The sequence below is a fragment of the Tyto alba genome, unplaced genomic scaffold, assembly GCF_018691265.1.
Source record: "Tyto alba isolate M040663 unplaced genomic scaffold, T.alba_DEE_v4.0 Super-Scaffold_27, whole genome shotgun sequence".
Taxonomy (NCBI): Eukaryota; Metazoa; Chordata; class Aves; order Strigiformes; family Tytonidae; genus Tyto; species Tyto alba.
This window is the reverse complement of record NW_024881301.1, coordinates 22,318,151-22,343,125: the sequence shown is the minus strand read 5'-3', so window position 1 is coordinate 22,343,125 and position 24,975 is coordinate 22,318,151. Positions and strand designations below refer to the sequence as shown.

The 24,975-nt window shown below is 42.7% G+C and overlaps 2 protein-coding genes and 1 long non-coding RNA gene across 3 annotated transcripts; 1 reads left to right on the top strand and 2 right to left on the bottom strand.

Annotated features, from left to right (window-relative positions):
• Nucleotides 1-12,070: 12,070 nt before the first annotated feature.
• Nucleotides 12,071-17,065, bottom strand: SEC61B (SEC61 translocon subunit beta). The gene is made up of 4 exons (XM_042798136.1): nt 16,946-17,065; nt 16,744-16,841; nt 16,389-16,490; nt 12,071-12,403 (listed from the first exon to the last, which is right to left on the bottom strand). Exons 1-4 carry the CDS (start codon nt 16,946-16,948, stop codon nt 12,316-12,318), a joined length of 291 nt encoding a protein of 96 aa, XP_042654070.1. The 5' UTR covers nt 16,949-17,065; the 3' UTR covers nt 12,071-12,315.
• A 231-nt stretch (nt 17,066-17,296) lies between these two features.
• ALG2 (ALG2 alpha-1,3/1,6-mannosyltransferase) lies at nt 17,297-19,098 on the top strand. Its single transcript, XM_042798135.1, has 2 exons — nt 17,297-17,682; nt 18,181-19,098. The coding sequence occupies exons 1-2, from the start codon at nt 17,305-17,307 to the stop codon at nt 19,081-19,083; spliced, it is 1,281 nt and encodes a 426-aa protein (XP_042654069.1). The 5' UTR covers nt 17,297-17,304; the 3' UTR covers nt 19,084-19,098.
• A 5,092-nt stretch (nt 19,099-24,190) lies between these two features.
• On the bottom strand, nt 24,191-24,667 carry LOC116960131. The gene is made up of 2 exons (XR_004406220.1): nt 24,563-24,667; nt 24,191-24,369 (listed from the first exon to the last, which is right to left on the bottom strand). It is a non-coding gene; the product is annotated as an uncharacterized LOC116960131 (long non-coding RNA).
• Between the last annotated feature and the right edge of the window lie 308 nt (nt 24,668-24,975).

The following is a 24,975-nucleotide window of genomic DNA, read 5'->3' as shown; positions in this document are numbered from 1 at the left end:
CTCAAACCTGGACACAGCCAATATCTGACGTAAACTGACGTGTTGTAGGTCTGCTTTTATTTTAAATTTCCTTCTAGTTCTGAATGAGAGACTGTTGTCTTCTGATACACCTTAACAGTCTTCCAGGGAGACTGTGCTACAGGGGTTTTACTCGGCAGCATCAAGTGAGGGTGAGAAGTGAAAAGAAGGGAAGCACTGCATGAAAGCTCTTCTGTCACGGCAGGTGCTGGAAATATTTAGCATGGGCATGCTAATTAGGCACTACAGTAACGCTTTCAAGTCTGGGATCTGATGTGTTAAATGCACAGTGAGAAAATGAGACTTTGTATGTGAACGTATTGCTTTGACTCCATACATTTGCTGGTTTACAGTAAAACGATTGAGTTAGACCTGGAATGCCAGAACCTGCGGTGCCATCACTCTACCACTTTAATCTGCCTTTGCAGCTTTTTCACAGCCTGGTACTTCACAAAGACACGTATGGTAAGATAGGATGTTGTCTTGGGAATGTATGCCAGTTTTTATGACAAGGTTCCTTGTCATCTGATCCACAAATTACCAATTGCAGCACTGTTCCCAACACTAGCATTATCTGAAAGCCATCGTCTTATAGTAGATGGTGGGGGAAGAGGTGCTGGACCACTGATACGATGGTCTCACAGCACTTTTCTACTAAACGTAGTGATCAGATGGCTTTTTAAGATACCAGCTTTTCATTATCTGATGCTCATGCATTGTAGGGGCAAGGTAATACACTTCTTTACATCGGTACCATCTTCCTAAAGTACAGACATATTAAATAGCCTGAGAATCAGCTACAGATTTTACTAAGCCTGGCATGCCTATGCCTAGAACCTCACTGCTATCTTTTTACATACGGAGACAGCTAACTGCTGCACTTATCCCAGTGTAACTTCTTAAACAAGACATAGGAAGTTCATATATCTTAAATTACAGAGTTTGGCTGGTTTATAAAATGCTTTTATGTTGCATTGCCTGCAAGAGCAGTGAAATTGAACTTTGTGGCAGTGGTGTTACTTTCTCCTTCTAGGCTACCTGGCAGAGATGAGCCAGATGTAAACATCCAGACATCTGTATCCAAACTCTCTGGAAAATATCCATATTTCAGCTACTACATGTGTCCTGGCTGGTCAGCACTGGCAATTACCTGGGACTACATGAATAGGGTTCTTCCTCAAAGCTTTTACCATCTTGTGTGCTTGTGAACAGGGAGAAGAGCACACAGCCCTGAGACTCTGTATGGACAAATACTCCCAAGAGAAAGAACCAAGATTTTCAACCCAACAATGAGCCTGCCAGAGGCTCTTAAACCAGAGAGCAGGCAAGAGGGATGGCGAACAAGGCCACTGGTAAAGTCATCTAATAATCTGTGTTTGTGGAGTCAAAGGGAAGAGCCGAGCACCAAACAGAGCACTTGAACACACAGAGTTCAGCTTGTAGTGGCTTTAACCATTTTAGGGAGATATCCTAGAGATTGAACCCTTTTTTACTGGCATGTGCCTGGCAGAAAGGTTACAGCTGTATTCCTAAAACCCCTTTTACTTTCAGAGAATTAGTTCAAGGAAAGAAAAAACAAAGGGTGAGTATATATTTTAAAGTTTTCTTCCTTCTACTGGGATCACTGGGAATGCTGAGAGGTAATTCAGAAAACCACACTTTTTTACTGAAATCATACCAGAAATTAACTTTTATGTGTTGCTCTGGACACCTAGTGCCTGTTGTAGGCATCTTCTAGGATGGTCTGTGTGAAACCTGCACATAACAGAAATGGTGTAGGCTATTGAGACGTAAGAACTTTATATAATTTGGTTTATGAGCCAGCAGATAGATCTGAATGCACAGGTGGTGAGTGAGAAATGAACAAGCAGAAGGCCTGGGAACGATGCCTAGTGAATTTTGGGAAGGCACTCGCAAGCACATCTGAGTTTTCACTCACATCCTCCATGCAAAGTAGAGCATGGGGCTAAAGCCTGCTCTTATGTGAAATCCAGTACCTCAATGCCAGCCTTGCACACAAGTCCAGACATACCATTTTTTTGTGAGGATGGTCAAAAACAGGGATATAAGCTTAGAGGAACCTGCAGTAATGCAGACTCATTCTCATGATCCATGAATGCAATTGGTCTCGTTATCTGAATCTTCAGCAAGTTTGTGAGGACACCACATTTCAGAAAGTGGTAGCTAGGCTAGAGAGTAGAACTGCAATCTGAGGGACCTTAGCAGTATGGAAAACTGAAACAAAACCATCTTGAAGTTCAGGAAGGACAAATGTCAAGACCTGCATCTTGGAGGGAGCAACACCATGAAACAAGACACGGCCTGACTCACCAGAGAGCGACTCTGCTGAAAAGGACCTGGGTGTCCCAGTGGGCAAGTGGAACATGAACCAGTAGCATCCCTTTGCAGAAATGAAGGCTAAGCATACAGCAAGAGGAACAAAGAGCATGGTAAGGGAAGCAATCCTAAAGATACTCCTTTATTTGACACGTATTTGGAATACTGTGTCTAGTTTTGTGTCCCTGGTACAGAAGAAATAATAGCAAACTGGAGAATCTAGGACAGGGCCACTTAGGTGTTTGAGGGCTGAAGTGCAATGACATACAGGGACAGAGGCAACCGGGTTTGTTTAGCTCAAGAGGGCTAAGGGGGAAACACTAGCTGTTGTCCTCACCTACCTAAGGTTAGACACGAGACAGAGCCCGAGTACTCCCAGCAACGCACAGCAAAAGGATGAGAGGCAATCACTGCAAGGTCAAACAGGGGAACTTCTAATTGGTTATAAGAAAAAAACTTCACCAGAGAGTGGTTAAGCACAGGGACAGGTACACAGAGAAACTCTGAAATCTCTCTCCTTGGAGATTTTCAAAATGCAATTGGACAAGGCCCACAGCAACCTGATCAAGCTTTGATGCTTGCTCGGCTGTGAGCAGCGGGCTAGACCAAAGTCATCCAGGAGTCCCCTGCAAAGTACATTTCATTATGACCTATACCCACTGTCGTAACTACCTAGTGTTAAGTGCTGGTTCCAATTTGAATTTCCAATTCATGGAAAATGTTGACATTTGGCAAGCACTTTTAATTTTGACCAAAACAAAAATATTTTTTTTAAATTAAGGATTTTTTGAAGTATTTTTTTTGATATTACAAAAAGTTAAGCATATTGCTTTTTAAAATATATTTTTAATATTAAATTTGATGGGTTTTATTCATAGATTACTTTTTGAAAAGATAATGAATTTATAATAGCATCAAATCCTCACAAATGCTAACTTTGTTGTCTAGGAGGAAGACTTATTTTTTTGTATGTGAACATGCTATGGGGGAAGATGTGCCTTATTTTATTTCAACCTACCATACACTGTAAGTTGTGGCAAACTACCTTCTACCTTTTCATGGCTATTTACTGAGAATATGGTAAAGACATGAATAGCTGAGACTACTGAACATAAAAACATCCTTCATCAAAATATTGATTAGCTGTTGATTTAAATAGCTTTTTTTTAAGGAAGAAAGCATCTCCTAGTCATCCTTTTGGACAGAACTGCTCCATTCTCCCCTAACACTTTGTGATTACATAATTTCTCTACTTCTCCAGTGAAAAGGCATGGCTAAAGAGGTCTTAATTTCTAATGCAGAAGAAAAGCAGATTCCAGTGGTTGAAAGGGGTGGGGAGAGGTTAAAAAACCCTCCAACTTTCAGTCTTTATTTATACTCTCAGAAAGCTGAAATGGACATCTACCACCATCTCTCTTTTCCTGCCAAGTCACTTATGAAGGCTGCCTGCTTTCACCAAAACTGTTCGTGAGGTCTGCAGAGCTTATTCTGTGGCCTTGCTGGCAGACCTCAGAGGTCAAGGAGGGAGCCATACTGCATTGCAGCCAGGTCTGGTGTGATGTACCCCAGCTCATGGCCATTTCAGTCTCAGGATCCATTGCTCCAAAGCATAAAACTATGCTGGAATCCAGTTCTTCCACAGCCTGAGGGTACAGCTGTAAATTAATGGCTGCTGCAAGGGACGGAGCTAAGGAAGAGGTCATAGTGCTGAAACACCAGCTTCACTGAAGACAGTACTTAAGCTGACTTAACAGGGCAGGTTTTGACCTGCTGCACAGGAGCAAATCAGCAGCATTCACAATTTCTTCCTCCTGATGGTATCTGGAGGCGAGAGGAATTTCCTAGTTACAGAACTGACTGGTTCCTGAAATAGACTAATGCCATACAAATACACATACATACACTTTAAAGATACAAAATGTTATTGCATTTGGTCAGGACAAACCAGAAACTCAGAATGGAATTGCTTGGATTTGTCCTTTGGGAGTGGTGGATACATTTGCTGAAGTCTGCTGACAACAAAATCATACAAACATCTCTGCTATCAATAGGGTATGGAGAAGGTGGAGCAGTGATTTCTGCTCCATCATTTGACTTCCTCCTCCTTCCATCCCACAGGGTTGCCAGCACACCTACCCAAAGCTGCACTGCCTGCCCTCCTTTCCATGCATGGCAATCCCTAGCAACCTGTGCTCTACTCACCTACCTCTGGTATTTGGGCAGAAGTCCACCCCACAGGCAAGCTACAGATATATTCCCAAACATTACGGTACAGTACTTGTCTTACTGGTCTGTGAAGAAAGATGGAAAACATCACAAAACATGCTAAGAAAGGCTGTGAGAGGTACAAAAATACTCCAGTACTTCTGAACATCAAGGTTGAGTCTTAAGCTCCCAACACACATTTCTAAAAACTTTCTGAGGTCAGCAGCTACAAGTATCATCTAACTTCTGAAGCAAACCTTTCTATCAGTCACTTGCAGCATATTTCAAAAGTGTAGCATCGTGATTTTGTCAGGGACCCAGCATTATAGCATTAAGACCACACATACCATATACTCTGTCACAATCTGCCCAGTGCCTGCAACTTCAACCAAATATATTATTGTTCCTGGTCTCTCTAATGCTCCAAATATAAAAAATAAAAAAATTTAAAAAGTAATCTTTTGGAGGAAACACATTTTTTTTACAGCTCATTCCTTACTTTAAGTACAAGGAAGGTCTGTTTTTCTAATCAAAGTGAATTTAGTCATCAGTATAGCTCCTAGGTATTAATTTCAGGTTTACAATAAAGAGCATCTTAGAAAGTAAACAGTAAAAGCATTACGTTTTTTTTTTTGACACAAACCTACAACTCCTCACACAAATGCTTAGCATCTTTCCCATTAGCTTCACTATGAGACAGTCAAGCCCCATCACACACTCATAAAAACGTTTGCTAACATTTCTTTAAGAGGTTTTCTTTTTATTCCTCATTGGTTACACAATTATTTTGATACAAGACTAAAAGTAGTCAAAATTTATATCAATTTGGCTTTTTCCCCACTGCATAGGGGTGACTCAGTTGCCATACGTAGCACAAAACACTGCCTAGAGATGGCAAGGCACTAGCAGAGAGACTCTAACTTTGTGCTGGCACAACTAACATGAAGCAAGTTAAAATTAAATGGTTCAGTGATACTCACGTGGAAATAACATGCTCCAGCAGCATTTATTGACTTACTGTCTTTTTTAAGTGCTTTCCTAAATTGTCAATTTTTTTCTTCAAGGATCATGGTGCTGCTAAAATTTTTGTTCTTTGGAAAGTCTTTGTTAATGACTATAACCTGCCAAGTACGACTTCATGAGGCTTTTGGGTTTCACCACCACTGTACACCCTCAGATTATTTCATCACAAAAATGAAGTTAAATATCAGTAGCTCTGTTGGCAGCAGCTGGGATGCAGGGTTAGATTTAATCTCAAACAATCTGGCACCTACAATGCTGGCAAATGCTCCAACCACTCTGAGCTGCTGTCCACAGTTCTTCAACTGTCTGGAGCAACAGGCACGTACACAGCACCTTTTCACCTGACACTAATATTGATACTTTATTAGAAATGCAGGTTTCTCACCAGTGACTACAAAACACACACAACCATTAGCGGCGACATTGTGGAAATCTAAATTTAACTAATCTAAAGTTAAATTTCATCTGAGAAAGGCAAGATCTGTGTTGCTCACACAGAGAACAGTTCAAGTTACTCATCTTCAAGAAATGCCAGGAAAAGGTGGGGAGAAAGGGCTATCAGTGGATGAAGTAGTGGCATTCCTTAAGTATCAACAAGGAACAGTTACAGGTAAAGTACTGTGCTTGGACACCAGGTCAAAGACCTCTGTGGTTTCTGCAGAGCATAGATGCTTTTTCAGAGAAGCTACACTGCCATAGCCACAACAGCCTAAACAACCGAGATACAAGGTTTGCTGCAAGAAGTCATTTCACTGAAAATTTTTCCCTTCAAAGTGGTCAATCTTCATGCAGTGGTCCAAAACAAGACCACCCTATGTAATGCTCTTCTGCGCTTGAGTTTGTCATGGGACAGAAAGTGGTTAGAAATAATTTCAGCTTGGAGGTGGAAAATATTCTTGGAAGCAAGCTAGCAAGAAAAATATTTTTCTTCTTCCCACCGGTGTTGTGAGGTTCTTTCTCTATTAAGAAACCGGGAGATAATCTCACTCCACAAATTCTTTCATTCAGTGAAGGCAATTCTATCACTACGTAATTTTGGATGCAGACAGCAAGGAGATTAGTATTATTTAATTGCACCTGGAACAGAGGAGAGAAAGGCTGTAATTCTACTATGCACCACTGTGAGTTCTTCCATGCATGTTTTCAACCTTCTGTAAAGTTTTTGTTTGGTTGGTTTTTAAATCATGCCCAAATGCCATAAAAGGCAATTTAAAAAAGCTCTGCAGCAAGGAACATGGAAACAACAGTGGAACAAAATTAGAAAGCTAGGTCTACCAAACCCCACAACTGCATCAGGTTCAGATTCATGCTCAATTACAATAGTTTGGTCCTTCACAAACTTCTCAGCAGCTTGTATCAAGCTGTTATGTTTTTTCCTTCACAGATGTCTTCCTGAGGTGAAGAACACATATGCTCTCTACTGATTACAACATATGCCATACTCTAACTGCATGGTACTTTTATGTAAGAAAGGAGTAACATTACTTACCAGCCAATCTTGGGAATGTGAGGCAACATTGCTTTAGGTTCTTTTCATATTACCTTACCAGAAAAAGAATCAGAACAGTAGCTAATAAACTTGGAAGAAGGTCTCACAGAATGGTGTTTGAAGATCAGTTTGGGGGGGATGCAGCTCCTCAAACTGGAGCATGCTGACTGTAAACTTAGTTCTGATTTTATTTTGGAAGCATTTGAAGCATTTCACTGAGATAATGTCTTACCTCTGCAGCATTTATAAATATATTAGATATCTCTCTGTATTATCAGAGGAAGAAAACAGGTCAGTCTATTTACTCAGTAACAAATGTTTGAACTAAAAAAAAAAAAAAAAAAAAAAAAAAAAAAATCACACTAAACCAGCTAGAATTTCACTTTGTTAATATTAAGACAAACAGCACTTTGGAGGGGGCAGTGCATGAAAAGTTCTGCTTAGTTCTGTTTTATGAAATTATAGTGTAACTTCAAATAACTCCTCCATTTCTGGTTAGTCAAAAAATCACACATGCTATTGTAGAAGGCAGCTGTGTGAAAAAATCCTTCAAAATAAGAAACAAGGATAATTATTTGCAAACTGCAGCTGAATGTGAGATAACGCTGTCAGATATGAGGTGACACACATATGAACTTGGATCTTGTCCTAAGTAAAATGGGTTGGTTCTGTTCACTGTCGCTACTACCTGCCTTGTCTCTGCATCAGAGCATTATTCTACCACGTGGCATAATTCAGTATAATCAGCAGCCTCCAGAGAAAAAGAAACAACTAGAATACAGAAGGAAGAAGAGAAGGCTACAATACATGTCAGGGATGAGATGTACCTAGTAACTTCACACCTACTCTTGTTTTGCCTGCCTTTCTTTTCACCAACTTCTGAAATCAAAGCAGAAATCACAAATGCTATACAATTTTCCCCTCAATAAAAGAAAAGCCAAAAGGCAGACAGTCCCTCTTATAGCTCACATCCCAAGTTAAGAATCATTAATACTCTTAATATATTAGTAACAATTGCTGTGTACAAAACACAGCCTTCTATGAAACACATTTATATAAACAGTCAATATGAGGATACCAATGCAGCCTTATTATCAAAGCTGAAGTATACAAGTTAGCTTTTGAAGAAACAAGAGGCATCTCTTTTTCCAGAAAAAAAAAAAAAAATTCTATCAAGTCCCTCACAGAATCCATTAAGATATTTATAAAACCATCTAGGCCTCACCGCATGATCTCAGTATAGCATCCACTCATCTCTAGCTAACACAGCTGAGGAAAAGCTGTTCTGCTTGCTTCTTTGCGCTGCTGTCACAAGTGCAGTCTAGTAAGGGCACACCATCTTACATTTTCAGAGACACATCCTTTTGCATTTCTAAATTGATAAAGGGACCATACACATGTGTATGCATGCAGCTTTACAGATATATATACACGCCTGTAGCAAAGGCATTATAATTTACTGTGAACAGTACTGAAGAGAGCTTACACTAGTTTATGTTATGTCTGATAGGCTCAGAGAACTTAAAGAAACAGCTGGAGATAGATGAGACATTGGAAAGAGCTGACAGTTTCTTTTTGGAGGGTAAATTCAGCGTCTGATGTGATAAAAGAAAAAAAAAATCCTTCTGCTGCAAGAGAGCTGTGTATGTATAGGACAGTTATGAACTATGCACTTGAATTGCCCTTCCCCTTGGTCTCTTCAAGAATGAAAAACACTGAGTGATTATCAGAGGCACAGTATTTGTTGTGACATGATGGCAAAAGACGGAAGGAGTTCACGTGCTATATGCACACTACGAGGAAGGATGGCCTGGATGTAGCCAACTGGATACCGGTAAATAGTGAAGCCTAGAAAGGGGAAAAAAAAAAAAAAAAAAAAAAAAATTAAAGGTAGTTCTGAAACATTAGAACTAATGAAGCCCACATACCTACAGATCCATAGATTGTGGGTGATTGACTTCAGCTTACAAATAGGCACAAGAGCAAAGATTAAAGCTTTTCCCATCATAAAGGCATGTAAGAAGTCTAGCTTTCCCCCTATTCTCCCTAGGTAGCAAGTCAAAAGTGAGACTTTTGCTCAGAGAGAACTTCAACAGTCTCCCTCTTCCACCAGCTACCCAATCCATCCAACCCTCAAGAAGAGTGTCTTTCAGCTTCTACTCCTGTTAAATGGGACAGAAGTTGGCTCATACTCAAATCTACTGCTGGAGGAAGGAGGGAAAGCTTAAGGGACACAGACGTACTCATGTGCAACAGGGCCATTTCCTCGTAAAACCCCTTCTCCACTTGAAGAATAATGGAGCCTGAGGTGGTAAATACTTTTAAGTCAAGAATAAAGAATTCCAGTACTTTATCATATCTTCTATGGAAATATAAGTTCTCCCAGATATCCTGAACCTTTATTGTTAAGGCGATCAAGTAAAGATCTTTGTGAACCTAGAGCCTTCTGTAGCACTTACGTAAACTGTAAAGACATTTATTATGTCTAACAGTCAGCTCAACCAAGCCTGTATTTCAGTCACATACAAGTAGACATAAAAATCCAAACTCTTAGTAATTCCTAGCTGTCTGATTAAGCTTTGCAAATGACCATCCTTTCTTCTTTTCCACCTATTACTGAAAGACTGGTTTTCTGTATTGCAGATTAGCTACTGTTTATCAGCATGGCCGTAATTTATTCACCCAGGCCAAACAGAATTTCACATTTGTTATTAGCCAAACTTCTAATAAGTCTTTGCAACTTGCATTTCTTTATCTGTACTTCTGTGAAGCTGAAGTTTTGATAAACATTGATTTCAAGAATCCACTACAGCTCACATACAAAAATACTAGAAATAGGAGCATGAATACCTAACACTTCTATGCTAATCATTAAAATGATCACAAGTTGAAAATATACGATAGACAAATCTGTCTTTTTATCATGTACAAGGAACATCAAAGCAAGCTATGGATGTTTCAGCTAGCTGCATCCAACCGAAGTATCACTTCTTTCACGACTCAAAGCAGCAAGGTTTTCTAAACCATAGGAAAGCTCACACTCCCAAAACATAAAGCCAAGAAGGGGTGGGAAGTAATTTGTGCAAAACTAGAGACATTAGACTCTCTGACTGTGTATGCAAAAGTCTATGATACAGGCCATTCTAGAAAACAAAATATTTAATCAAGGAAAGCACTGTCAAAATAGTATTTTTATACTCAGTTGAATTCAACGTAGGCTGCACAGCAGTAAGCCTTCCCCCCAGCCCTTTTCTTTTTCTGAATTCATACCTGATTTTGGTCTTTAGAAGCAGTAAATGCCAAACAAGCAAAAATATTGAAGGCTTTAAGCGGAATTATTTGATGTGACAAAACAGCTTCTAGGGACTGGAAGTGTTTCAAAGACAATTGTCTCCTGCTGTGTTGGAAAACTGTATTATCAAGAGTAAAGAAGAGGTTGTCTACTTAAACATTACTGTTATCCATTATTTCTTTCCCTTACACTATTTTAGAGTACGTTACTCCTTTCCCTTTGAGTACCACGGATTAAATCAGCAGCACAGTCTGTCTACATGGTCAGTAGAACAACCGATTTACATTTGGTCTTAGCATTTTCTTTCTTGACTTAAACGAAATCACCAAATATATATTTTTTTTTTGCTAGTCAAAGCATTTAAATAGAAGATCCTTATCTCCACCTTTCGAAGTGGTGAGTTAATCCCCCTATTTGTTTTACTTTCCCTTGTGTTTTTACTTTTCCTCCATATCCATAGTGGTAAGTGGTTTGTGGACCCTTTTCCTTTTCACACATGATTGATCTGGCTGTTTCCACCGCTTTGGCATAGTCTGCTACCCCACTGCCTTTGAGCCACCAGAATTCTGTTCCTCAACTTTCAATCTTCTGAAAACACAACCCTCCTACCATCATATTTTGTAAGACAATTTTCAGTTTCTGCTCCAAGTCTTCTATCTTTCCCTCTACATTTACACTAGGTACTATGACATAAGCACAGCTCAAAGCAATTATTCTTAAAGCCCTGAGACTACATTCCTTATGCTAGTTTTTGTTCTGAAGTTTCTTATTTTCAGAAGTAATGCTACTTTAAGAATTACTTTAAAGGAAGGTGGTATATAAAAAAGGCTGCTTCTACATGTCAGCAGTCAACACTTGTATGAAGGCTGCATAACCAAGAATATTATTTTTCCATTACAAGCTGATATTCAAACAGGAATCTTAACATGAACAGATTAAAATAATTCTATCCAACTGTATGAAAAGGCCTGATTTGGTTATCTGTATCTCAAGACCACATCAGCAACTGAAATGCTAATGCACCAATATGTGTGCACCTTTAAAAAGACAAGGAAGAGCTGTCTGACTCTTGAGAAGGAAAATTAAGAACAACACCCAGAAGGAAACTGGAGTGATTATCTGAAGAGCCACTTAGCCGTATCTCAGCCCTTTTGCGTGTCCTGTTATTTAAAATGCAGCCATGGCTTTTCCAATCCTCCCAGTCCATTTTCCTCCCTAAGTCTCCCTGAAAGAGTCTGGACCTGCAGAAGAAACACGTCTTTGACAGCCATGAAATTATTCTTTTTAAAATCAGCTAGGTACCAGTTCATGTTGCTCCTCAAGCACAGTTTGAAAAACAAGCATACTTATACACTTTTACATATAATGAGCACTGAGTAAAGTTTAACTTGCATTTAGGAAATAAATGAAACAAATCCACCTATTTTTCTGGAGTTTACAGAAAAACATGACCAGCTCAAATAGCGTACCTCAATTTTATTTCCACAGACACATTTGTTACCTTTGCATGTTTGCACCTGGTTTTGCCTCTCCCATTCGCAAAAAAAGATCTGGCATAAAATGATATAGCAGTGCACAACACAGAAGAATCTGGTTTGAACTGTCAAATGGCACTTACTCAGAAATATGGTTATATATGAAAACCACAAGTATAATGTTTTAATTGTGCTATGTTGGAATAAGAGGAAAAAATACAGTTAAGACTGTTTCTATTTCCACATACAACTTTTATTGCAATACCTGTATTCTAAGTATACAGATACAAATATAAAATGACCCATGACAGACTTTAAACCTGCCCAAAGACCAAACTGAGAAATTAATTCGGTATTAGAGCCAAAGTTGACAGGACTTCAACAGGTGATAGAAGCTTCCCCAGTCTCTTTCCAAGAACAATCAGGATCCACCATATTTTTGGTCCAAGATGTATGCTTTAAGTTGGCAGCTGAGTCTATGAACGAGTGTATTTACCCCAGATGTGCAGCATAAACACAGAAGCAATAAAAAGAAGACTCATGACCAAAACTGGAACAGGCCCACTAAAAATAAAGGAAAAAAATGTATTAACATAAAAAAAAAAGTCTGCTTTGTCCAAAGGCCAGTCATTATCAGATCAGCCAAGTGAACTCATCAGTTCATAAGCAATTGTATGAGAAAACTCTCATTCCATTCCCAAAGAAATACCTTAAAGTACACAGACATGTGTTAGCCATCTCTATAAAAAACTGCTACCGCCCCTATGTTTTTGAAGATACAGTGTTATACACCCTAAATATTACATACCCATAAAGCACAATATAACAACAAAAACCCCACTTATTTAAAAAGTAATTAATGATTCATTATTACTCATCATTGTGAAAACAATCTTTGGAAAATGACCAGCTGTATTTACTACTCAGATAGCCACCTGAGCGGAGAGGCAGTCAGATACAAAAACCAACAGAGTCCTCTAGCGGCTAGTAAAATTTTGGCATAAAATTCACATTAGCTCTTTTTTCAGAGGTTTTATTTCATTTGAAAACAAAAACAGCAGCAGTGGGTGAGAGATTTCTGTTTTCTTGAAAAAGATACACAGAATGTCAAAGTTAAATCCAACATTAATTCATTAGATAAATTAACAAATTTCTTAACTTTTTTTCCTTCCCACTTTTATACATTGTTTAGAAATTGAATAGTGATGTTTTTAAAAAACAGTTTAATCTTAGGATGCATGTTGCAGGACTAAGTCAGCTGTTTCACACTGTTCTGAGACACAACAATTACTCACACTATTACACAATTACACACACTCAACAGTGCTTCATACCACTCACTTCACACAATCTCATTTCTGATCTTCAAACTGCTATTGGGAGAAACACCATGAATTCTGTCATCCAGCCTGGATTACCCTCCAGGTTACTGTTTATAAACAGGTAAATGTTACTTGAATACAAAGTAAGAAAGAAACTGAAAATGGATTGAACAATTTACTAACATATTTTTCTAGGAGGTCATCATCCATGTAATTCAAATGTTCAGAACTGTAATCTTTCACTGAGTTTTAAAACTCAACTATTATCTAGACTTATTTGGGTATGGAGAACTGCAAACGCAGACAAAAAGCATTTAGCAAATAAACCAATGACAAAACATACAAAATAATAAAAGTCCACACACACAGTGACTACATAAGCAACCCCTATCAAGGGATATCTTTTAATAAGCAACAGAATGTACTTGAAGTTTATGTCCTACATAATATAAATGGTAATGATATCAGGTGCACAATGTCCTTACACTGTATCTGAATTACTAATGAATTCACCTGGGCCTTTAGTAGTAGAAATACATAAGCTACCTTTTGCTGAAGGCACGCTGAAATAGAGGAGCACCACCAAAATAAACAGGGGGGGACTGTGTGTTTGGTGGGTTTTTTTTTTTCAAACATGCAGATGACATTGATCGCCCTACAGAATAATCAGCTTTCCAATACTAACATGTGTATCTCATTTCCTTCAGTCCCACAGACAACCTGCTGAAACCCTGCAATTCTCCTCCAGACTCCTGAATCTTCTCAGCCCACCACACAGTTTAACTAAGTAAATAAATAACAAATCGATTCAGGCACCTCTGAAAATCTGGTACTGTGCATTCTCAGAATGTCTTTCATAAGTCTGCATATTACAACACAAGCCCAATTTGATCCCCTGTCATGGTTTCACAGGAAATACTGCCTATAGATCTTTAAGCAGGAAAGCTCAAGGCAAGATACAGGAACCACAAGTACCAAAGAAAGAACAAGAAGTTTGGGTTTAGTCTTCTTTTCAAAGTATGCAATGCTTGACCTGAGTGTTAAAAATATCATATCCCACTCTCAACCAGATCCCCCCACAGCTCCTTTTTGCTAATACAGTTTTTAGACATATACATCTTGTAGCATCCTGCACTACAGATAAATGTACATACTTTCCTGAGGCGAACCAAACTTGTTTACTCAACATATTTATTATTTCTGATGTTGAGTAGATATTAAATACCTGAAGCACCAGAGTTATAATTATGCACAATAAAAAGTATTAAATTTTTGATCTAGAGCAGAATTCTGCTGATCAAAATTAGCATGAAATAACCTGTTCTCAGGTGGTTTTATGTACTTTCTTCACAGTAATTTTACGAGCTCATATTTTAAACAAAATGAGAACACACACACACAAAACATCACCAAGCTAAGCTTACACACTGCTTTATGCAGTAGTGATCACAACCATATTTAAAAACAACTTTGGCTGAAGCACTTTACTGAGACAACCTCAACTGCTCTATAACCCATTTGCATTTTTAAGCCTACTGATAAGGACAGAGATCATAACAATTGATTGCTATGGAAAAAAACGTGTGTAGAAAAATACACGTAAAGCTGCAAGCAAGAAAGTTGCTCCCAAGCAGTGGTTCAGAAAATGTAACATCTAGTGCACTGGTGATTTGTAAAACCAACTCACTTTTACAGATTTATTTCTTCCATTAAAAGCCTGATCAAAAAACCCACTCTCAGTGTCCCAAAACCTTAAGATTGGGAACCACCATGTTGCAACACAAATAGAAAGAAAAAATCGATCTACTGACCTGCTTGTATTGAAGATTAGAACAACTGAGTGGCCATTCAACATCAAAAGTGAAAACAAAGGATTCAAAAGGAAACTCACTGAAACTGTTAAAGTTGCTTTGATAGCTTGTATCATGAGTCTATGACCAAAAAAAAAAAAATCTACCTAGTGGTAGAATGTTTCCATATTCTCTCAGCTTGGTTTTGTTCTTTTTTTTCAAATTGAGCTCTAGTAGACCAAACAACATAGAAGATAGTTGCCTTGCCTACCTGCATATATTTGCTCTAGAACACTACTGTTCATTGCCTTTTTGTGTTCTTTGCCTTGTCTCCTCTCAGAATGGAGAAAGCAAGAATTGCAGTAGCAAAACACCACTACTTTGATGGTCTGCTGCATAGCTTGTTTTTTAAAATGTCAAAGCACATAAGAAAATGAAAACACATAAGTCAATTTCAGAGCACAGATTACTCATGAAACAATCACTAACTAGACTATCACCAACCCTTTCCCACGTGTTCCATTCCTGCAGCTAGCAGCAGCCCTCTGAAAGGGCTCCAAAATAAAATACTAATGGATTCTAGAAAAAAAAAAAAAAAGAAGCAACAGGATCATCCATGAGTGTCTTGAGTCTCTTCAACCCAGTAAGAACAGAAGGCCATGAAGTATAACTCTACAAGAAGCACAAACTCCTACTCAGGGTATGACTTAGCACACATCCATCAGCTGAAATACACCTTCCACCTTTGTTACGCAAGTATTAGGCTGCAAAGCTTGTTTAGGAACTTGTTCTGAATGATTCAAACTAGCCCAAAAAGTTAAAACTTAGGGTCTCCTTACAGCTTAAGGGATACTACCACCAGATTTTTGACCATGATCTCGAAATATTCACCTTGTAAAAACAGAGGTATACAAAGTATTGGAATGCAATTCACTTTGCAAACTTAGCTAAAATAAATTATCTCCAACTTTTTAATAAAAACACCTCAGATTCTGCAAGCATTTGGGCATATCAGTTGTGTTTTGAAGGGGAGATAGCAGGGCACACAGGATCACAACATATCTATTAAAGAAAAAACAAAGGCTTTGATTAAAAGAGAACAAAACCCATGCGCACAGATGCCTAAATTCACTGTGACAAGCAATATTCCACAACTTCAAGGGGATTGCTTGCAGTCTTCAAAGACTACTTAAGATAAGTCTAGGCAATTACAAAACATAACTTGTACCTACCTTTATAAATCCACTGTCACTTTAGAAACTGCATCTCCGCGCTTACAGATTAAGTATTTTGTCCCAAACCTATCTAAGCAGCCATCAACTCGGCACGTTTTCCCATACAGAGCAGAACACTGATCTCTCAATTCAAAGACTGATTACCTAAGCAGGTGAAACACAGAGCCCCCCCCCCCCCGCGCGTCCCACACACCCAACTTACACCTTGAGCCCCGGAGAGTCCTCAGTGTAGAACCGCCACATCCCACCGGTACCCGTGGAAGTGGCACGGCCTGCACTTCTCGTCCCACAGCTGGCATTCTTCCTGCAGGGGACAACGGAACGAAACAAAGGCCAAAGCGCGTCAGCAGCCGGCCCGCTTCGAGCGATGAGCACCACCCCCCAGCCTCAAGAGGCCCCGCAGAAGCACGACCCGCGCACCGGCCGCGCCGAGGCCCCTTCGCACCCCCCCCCGCCCCCCTCCCGGAGGGGCCACCCAGCCACAAGCAGAGCGAGCGGGGCGAAGGGGAAGGGAAGAGGGGAGGGAAGGGGGGGGGGAGGCCGCCGCGGGCACCCACCTCTGCCGGACGGTGGAGCCCGCCGCGCGGGGAGCCACGGCCTTGCTGGGGGAGCGGCCGGAGGAGCCGACGCTCGTGGCGCTGGGGTTGGGCCCGGGCTGCGGAGAGAGGAGAGAAGCGGGAGGGGGTGAGAGGCGGCGGGCACCGCTGGGGGAGAGGGGCCGCCTCGCCCTCCCGCCCGCCGCCCCGGGCGGCGCCTCACCATGGCGGCGGCGGCGGCTCGGGGGCTCCGCACGGACAGCGCGCTCCCGCGGCACCGCCACCGCCCCCGCCCCACCCCAGCAGCGGGCCCCGCCCCGCGGCTGCCCGCGCCGGTGCCTGAGCAGCGCGGGCCCCTTTTCCCTCGGCGGCCGCTTTCGCGAGCCGGGTTAACGCCGCGCGGCCGCCCCCGGTGGCGCCCGCTCCCGCTCCTTTCGCCGGCGGCCGAGCTCCGGGCAGCCGCGCGGGGAACGGAGCGGGAGGAGGCGCCGGGCAAACGGCCGGGGCGCCCGGCGGGCGGGGCGCAGGGGAAGGCCCGGGCGGAAGGCTGACGCGTCCCCGCGGCGGCCGGCGGGTTTGCGCATGCGCGCGGCTGCGCTGGGGACGTGGCGGTCGCCCGGTGCCCCCGCGGCGGCCATGGAGGCGGCGGGCGAGGGCGGCCCGTCCGTGCTGTTCCTGCACCCGGACCTGGGCCTGGGCGGGGCGGAGCGGCTGGTGGTGGACGCGGCGCTGGCGCTGCAGGCGCGGGGTTGCCGGGTGCAGATCTGGACGGCGCACTACGACCCCGGGCGCTGCTTCGCGGAGACGCGGGGGCTGCCGGTGCGGCGGGCCGGCGGGTGGCTGCCGCGCAGCCTGGGGGGCCGCGGGCACGCCCTGTGCGCCGCCCTGCGCATGGCCTTCCTGGCGCTCTACGTCCTGCTGCTCAGCGGCCAGCGCGCCGACGCCTTCGTCTGCGACCAGGTGCCGGGGGGTGCAGCCGTTTGCGGCCCGGCGGCTGGGGCGGGGGGGAGCCCCGAGGGGAGGCGGCGGCGGTGCTGGCGGGCTCCGGGGCGGCGGGAGGGAGGGAGGGAGGGAGGGAGGGAGGGAGGGAGGGAAGGGGAAGCCGCTGCTGTTGCTTGGGCTTTTTCCCGCCCCAGCTCTCGGCTGGCGGCGGGCTGCGGCAGGCAGGAGGTGCGTGGGGAAGTCTCGGGCCTGGGCCGGGGCCTGGGGGGTCTCGGCTGCCTCACGGGCTGAGCTGAGGGAAGGGGCAAATCTAGAGCCGCAGCAAGAGGTCTCGGGCGAGGGAATGCAGCTGGGTGCGCTTGTGGAAGGGGGAGGAAGAACAGGTTGGCGATTCTTGAGGGTCCTTGCAGAGGACTGGCTCTCAGGGCACGGCTTGGAAATCGCGTGGTGTGCTCCAGCAGCGCTAACACAAATAACGAACGTTTCCTCTTGTCCTGCCTCTCCTGGTTGCCTTAGGTCTCTGCTTGCATTCCTATACTTAGACTGGCCAGAACCCGTAAGAAGGTTTTGTTTTACTGTCACTTTCCTGATCAACTTCTGACCAAGAGAGAATCCTTCCTAAAGCGTCTCTACAGAATACCGCTCGACTGGCTGGAAGAGTACACAACTGGCATGGCAGACTGTATTGTTGTGAACAGCAAGTTCACTGCCAGTGTGTTCAAGGACACGTTTAAGTCCTTATCTCACATAAACCCAGACGTCCTCTACCCATCACTCAACATCAGTAGCTTTGAAACAGTAGTTCCTGTGGACATAGCTGATCTGATACCGAAAAAGAAGAAGTTCTTGTTTCTTTCCATTAACAGGTATGAGAGAAAAAAGAACCTGGCATTGGCTCTTGAAGCTTTGCATGAGCTTCGAGGAAGACTGGATTCTCATGAGTGGGATGAAGTTCACCTGGTTATGGCAGGTGGTTATGATAAAAGAGTTCTGGAAAACGTGGAGCACTACGAAGAGCTGAGGAGACTTGCAGTCAAGCTTGGTGTTAACGACCACGTCACTTTTCTGAGATCATTCTCGGATGAACAGAAAATGTCTCTTCTTAGTAACTCTGTATGTGTGCTTTACACGCCAAGCAATGAACATTTTGGCATTGTTCCTCTGGAGGCAATGTATATGAGATGTCCCGTTATAGCGGTTAATTCAGGCGGCCCTTTAGAATCAATCTTGCATAATGTCACAGGATTTTTGTGTGATCCTGTGCCAACACAATTTTCTGAGGCCATGGAAAAAATTGTGAGAGATCCTCTCCTAAAGGACACGATGGGAGCAGCTGGGAGAGCCAGAGTTACGGAAAAATTTTCCTCAGAAGCATTTGCAGAACAACTGTACCAGTACATATGCAGATTAACACAATAAAATTATATTCCTATATTATGTTTTACAGCTTTCTATCTCTCATTGGTATAGGGGACCAGTATTCATTGTGACTATGATGAAGAACTCGGGACATCTGAATTTCCTTGTTATGCTTCTTGTGCTGCGTTACGTCACTCAATACAAAGAACGAGCAAAACATGTCTCACTAGAAGGTTAACATTTTCATATGGTAGGCTGACCCGGCATTGCAGGAGTTCTTTTGTATACGGTGCCTCGGAAAAATGCATAGTTAAATGGGTGTAACTTACTAGGAAATTATTGCACTTTTTACTTTAATACTGTATGGTGTGGCTGATTCAATTTACAAAATGTGGATTTGTACAGATGAGACAAGCGGAGCTTTATTTTTGTGCAATTAAAATGTTCATCAGTTATTTTTAAGCAAATGAGCTGTCTCAGCTGAAGTATGGAGAGAATTGCACAGTCCAATCAACTGCATGTTTAAAAAAACCCAACACTGTTATGGATATGAATGGTATGGTTTAAGATGATTGACTTTTTACTACTCTTCCTACATTGTGTCATGTAATCACACGGTGTCATAAACAAGCGTACAGGTGTGTGAGCAGGAAGAAGCCAAAGCTAGAATAAAACCAAGGCTATCAGACTATCTCAGGCAGAAATATTAGTGCTGAAATTCTATGTCTGTGCTTTACTTAAGGATATAATTTTACTTTGAGAGTTTCTGGTTTGTAGAGACTCAAATAATACCCCCTTTTTTTAATGTTTCATTCTAAATGACAGCATACTTTTTAAGAAGGTGTTAATCTGAAGCAGGCAATAAAGACATTTTATTTTGCCTGGTTTAGTGGTAACTTCTCAGTATAGCTTTTCTGAATAGTTTACCAGGGGGGGATACTTGTCTCCTAATGTAGTGACGGCACATGTGACAGTAATTTGACTTTTTTTTTCAAGTGTAATACCTGGCTTTGGGCAAGGAATAGCTGTTTATTTTTTTTAATCTACCTGTACTGTTTTGGGCTGAAATAGAGTTAATATTCCTTTTCAGGGACTAGATGAGTGCTGTGTTTTGGATTTAGCTTTGAGTTTGGTATGAGAAGAATGCTGATAGCACACTGATGTTTTCAGCTGCTACTGAGACTTCAAGGACTCTCCAACTCCTCATGATCTGTCCGTGTGCAAGGGCATGGGAAGCAGGGAGGGAGCACGGCCAGAGCACCAGACTCAAATTGGCCAATTAAATATTCCATATCATGGAACGTCATGCTCGCTATATAAAGGAGGGGTGGTTGGGAAGGAGCTCGCTCTCGCTTCTGGGATTGCGATTGCGGGATCTTGGTATCTCGGGGTTGCCAGCTGGGAATGGGCTGGGTATTGGTCAGCGGGTGGTGAGCAATTACGTTGTGCATTGCCTGTTTATTTATTTTTCTTTATTCTATTATTGTCATTGTTCTCATTTTATTACCATTATTAAACTGTTCCTGTCTCAGCCTGTGAGTCTCCCTTTACCCCTCTAATTCCCTCCCCCATTCCCAGGTGGGGAGGGGGAAGGGAGGGTGACCAGCTGTGGTGGTTGGTCGCTGACCAGGCTCAAACCACGACACTACCTTTCATTTTAGTGCATCCTTATCAGTTCTGTTTGTTTTCCAGGAACACATGCAATCCATAGAGTTGAATTTTAAGTCTGAAAATGGATTAACTATACAATTTCATCATTCTTTGAAATCCAGTTTTATCTGTAAAATACAATTTTGTAGTCTGAATTTTGCAATTTACATTTAAGATAGCTTCAGGCATTTTCATATTTAGTACTTCACAACAGAGAGACCAGTCTTTCTGTTGCTTAGGACTGCAACCCAGGTCTCAGTATAAGGCTTTTATTTAAAGTAAAACAAACAAAAATCCACAAAGTCTGGCCTTGTCTTTACTTGGGAAGCTGGGCTGCTGCTATGCTTGTTCATTATGGATTGGAAGCAGGTATTCTCACAGGCCCTATTTCCATCATTTCTGTTCATGTCAGAAGAACTGGCAAGCCTCAGTCTATCATCTTGCCTGTGCCTGCATTTGTGTTCCTTCCTAACCCTTTAAAAGTTTTCCTGAATCTTTGTGCAGCTTTTTCAGGAGGAGTGTAGCAATGGGTGACTGAAGGGCCTGGAGAGTATGAAAGTAATCTGGTTATCGATTTTAATGCTTTTGGGTTGTGTTTGGCTCGGGTTTCAAGCTCCAGTGAGAAGGTGCAAGACGGTTAGAGCCAGTTCCTGTGGTTGCTTAGTTTACGTTATGTTCTCTCCAGATGGCACTGGAGTTAACCTGGAGCCTAAGGTACATACCGGTGCATACTTGTTGGCATAGCTGCAGGGGTAGCTCCATTTACACTCAAACCTTGGCCTCCAGCCTTTTCCCGAGCTGTGTTGCTGGCAGGCATGTGCCTAGCCCTGTGCCCTGCAGCTCTTCCTGACTGGATTTCATGGATTGCACATGGATTTGACCTGCCGTCTCACATTTACCTGGTGATCGCTGAGACTGTCAACAGAATCTTAAACTGTCACCAGGCTGCCCTGATTGGGTACTGTGCCCTGGTTGGTGAGATCACTATCCAGTGATGTGATCTCCTTCTGCTTTTGACTGTCATCCCTTGCAGAGCAGCTCCAGTCTTGCTGCTTCCTGGCAGGTAGCACGGGCCATCTCGAGACCTGAGCTGACTACCATGGAGCCTGGCCTTCAGGCTCCCCAGCAGCAGCAGGTTAACCTCACATTCCTGCAGGAAGCCACAGTCGCTGTGTAGAGATGTGGCACAACACTTCAGGCTGCTTCAAGATCTCTTGCTCCCCATCTTGAGCAAGCTGATCTAGAGAAATGTCCCTGCCCATGGCAGGACGTCCCTTCCAACCCAAGCCATTCTATAGTTCTGTCATCTTCCAGAACCATTCAGTGGGGACTGAGCAATGGTTCCAGGATGCCTTAGATGTGGCTTAATCTTTCAGGGGTTGTGTATCCTAAGGGACATTAGATGGTCAGCAGTAATCTCCCAGCTCTCAGGGCAACCTGAGTGTGGATTGGGACTACATGGAAGATAATGGCCCAGTACCCCAAAACCTGATGACTTACTGGTTTGGAGCAGTTTGGGGGGGACCACAACTGTGCGGTGGCCAGGGCTGTCTTGGTGGAGCTTCATCAGAGGAAGCAGTTGGCCACTCACTACACAACTCAGTTCATGGAGCTGACTGGAAACTGGGTGTGAAGAGCATGGCCTTCTAAAGTCTAGGGCTGCCTGTGGCCTTTGAGACAGCTAGGACTGGCCTACCCAAGAGCCTGGAGAAGCCGGTCAGACTGGCTTATCACTGGAGAAGCACCTGACTCTGCCAGGAAGAACATACGCAGACCTCTGGAGGAACTCCACCGTGTTTTCCTTCACCCTCCATACTGTCCACCGAGGAGGAGCCCATGGACATAGTCACCATCCACCTCACTCCATCCCAAGAATGAGAACAGAGATGGAGAAAAGGGGATTGCTTTATTGTGGTAGAAATGGCAGCTGTTGCACCGACAAACCACCTGCCTACACGTCTGCCTCTTCATACTGATCACAGCTTCCCCCAGGGCTTGGGTCAAAACAAAAACTGCAGGGTGGCCATGGGGTCAAGTCTTAGGACACATAGCTGCAAGGGGGCTTTGAGAGCCAGGCTCCGTGGTACTCTGCTCGGGACCTGAGAAGGCCTGAACTAACTAGCAGGGGGCAGCAAAAGCAAGACTCTTCCACAACAGAGAACAATCCAGGAGCCAAAGATGGCCACAACAAAGGCTGGGCCATGATCTCACTGAGGAAGTACAGACCCATTGCTCTTGAACGGGGCAACTAGAGAAGGAGTGGTGTCAAAGAAGGTCCTATCAACAGTGATTATCAGGCAGAAATAAGGTAACATGTCAGGTCCAGGTTCAAACCAGGAAAGCCAAACAGCTCAAGGATGGGACTAGAAAGAGGTACACCTACAACAGCTCACACAGAAACTGAAGGCCCTGGCCTGAGCTCAAATGGAGCCCCTGCACCCATGAGCAGTGGCTGTGGGCGGAGGCCTGAGGTGGGGCTGATCAGGGCCAGTAAGTCCTGTTGGTTTAATGATTGCTAGACTGTTGAGAGACCTTGTTACTGCCACGAAATTGCTTGGGTACAGTGGAGTTGTGCCCCGGCTGGCGAGGTCACTGCCCCATGTGCTGGGATAACCCTTGGCTCCTGACTTGTGTGCCCTTGTGGAGCACCCTCACTCTTGTGGCTCCCTGACAGCTGAGGGACTTCTCGAGTCAGTTGTGATTTCTTTGTGGTGTTCAAATGGATTTCTCCTACATCACTTATTTCCGTTTTCCCTTTGAAATTCATGGAAAATTTTACATTCATAACACCCAACTACAAGGACTTCCACAGTTTAACTCCCCATTGTATGAAGACCACCTTCTTCAGACTGTTTTGAATCTACCTTCTGCTTGCTTCATTTTAAGCCTCTTAATTTTTCTTTTAGAAGAGATGCTGAGCAACTAAACCCTATCTATTTTCTCCACACCATTCATAACTGCAGTATAGTTGCAAATGCCTCCCTTTTTGCTATCCCTTCTCACTTTCTTCTGCTGGAGGGGACCTCTGTGCTGCTTCCCCAAGACCCCACATCCTTGGCATGGAATAAGGCAGGAGATAGATGATGGGAGTTTTTTTCTAGTTTAAATAATCTGCCCTTGTTTACCTTTTGAGAGAGCAGGCATAAACCAACTCCTCTTCAGCTCTTTGTCGTTTAGGTTCAGTAGTCCTCAGTAATCCTGGGTGGATTGCAGTTTGAAGAATAACATTACATCTCTGTAAATTGCCCCGGGATTTTTTGCTGTGTTCAGTATTTATCTTAATTTTCTGTGTTAAACTGTTAAGTGTTGGTGCTGTGCATGAGGAATGCTAACTATGTTCTAATACTACGTAGTGTCTCAGGGCTGTAACCTTTGAGATTAAAGCTGTGGTTGTCTTTGAATGTTTTCAGATTATGCAGTGACTCATATTGATATGTTCTCTTGCGCATCTCTTCATCTAGTCCCACATTGTCCTTTCACTACTGTTGTTTTAAAGACCCACACATGAAAACAAAGATTGAAGTTTACAGAAGGAATAAACTTTTTATTTCAGAAGTGCAACTGCTCAGTCAGTTCCTTATTTTATGCCATTGTAGCTTTGTTTCCTCTCTCCTTCCTCTCCCCCTTTTTGGAAATCCAACAATAATCTTGACTATGCAAGTGGAATGCACAATGTCCTTGTCGGTGATGAGCCACCTGTCCATTAAGTAGAAACAGCTCCATCATGAGATGGCAATAAGTGCTCCCATAATTTACAAGTCAGCATGTTCTAGGGAATATCAAGTACATTTTGTTGTTCTGTCTCTAGACCAACACAATACAAGAAAACAAGGCTGACCAGTGTTGAGTTTCCAAAATGCCAGGTTTTTAAAGCAATAATTATTTGTACCTGTTTTAGGAGTCCATGCTCTTTGTGTGTATATATGTCGTGGATTCTGCTCAGAGGGCAACTGAGCACCAGCCGTGGTTCTTTCTTTCATCCTTTCTCCTTTATTTAAATAAAAATCAATATAAGAGAGTTTTATTTAAATAAAATTGCAAATGCCTTGTGCAGTCTGCTGTCAGAAGAAATATTAAGTATTGAACTAGTACAATTAAATAAATTGTTATTAATCTACAAGAAAATTAAGATTTTAAATTAATTTCCCACCAGTGTGTTGTGAAGGGTGATGCAACAAGAAGAAAATGCTTGCATGGAGCAATTCATGTCCTATCCTCTCCTTCCCATGTTTGCACTTCCTTCTACCTTCAGTTAAAACCCAAATATATAAAAAGAAGCCAAATAAAGAAGTTGTTAAAGGC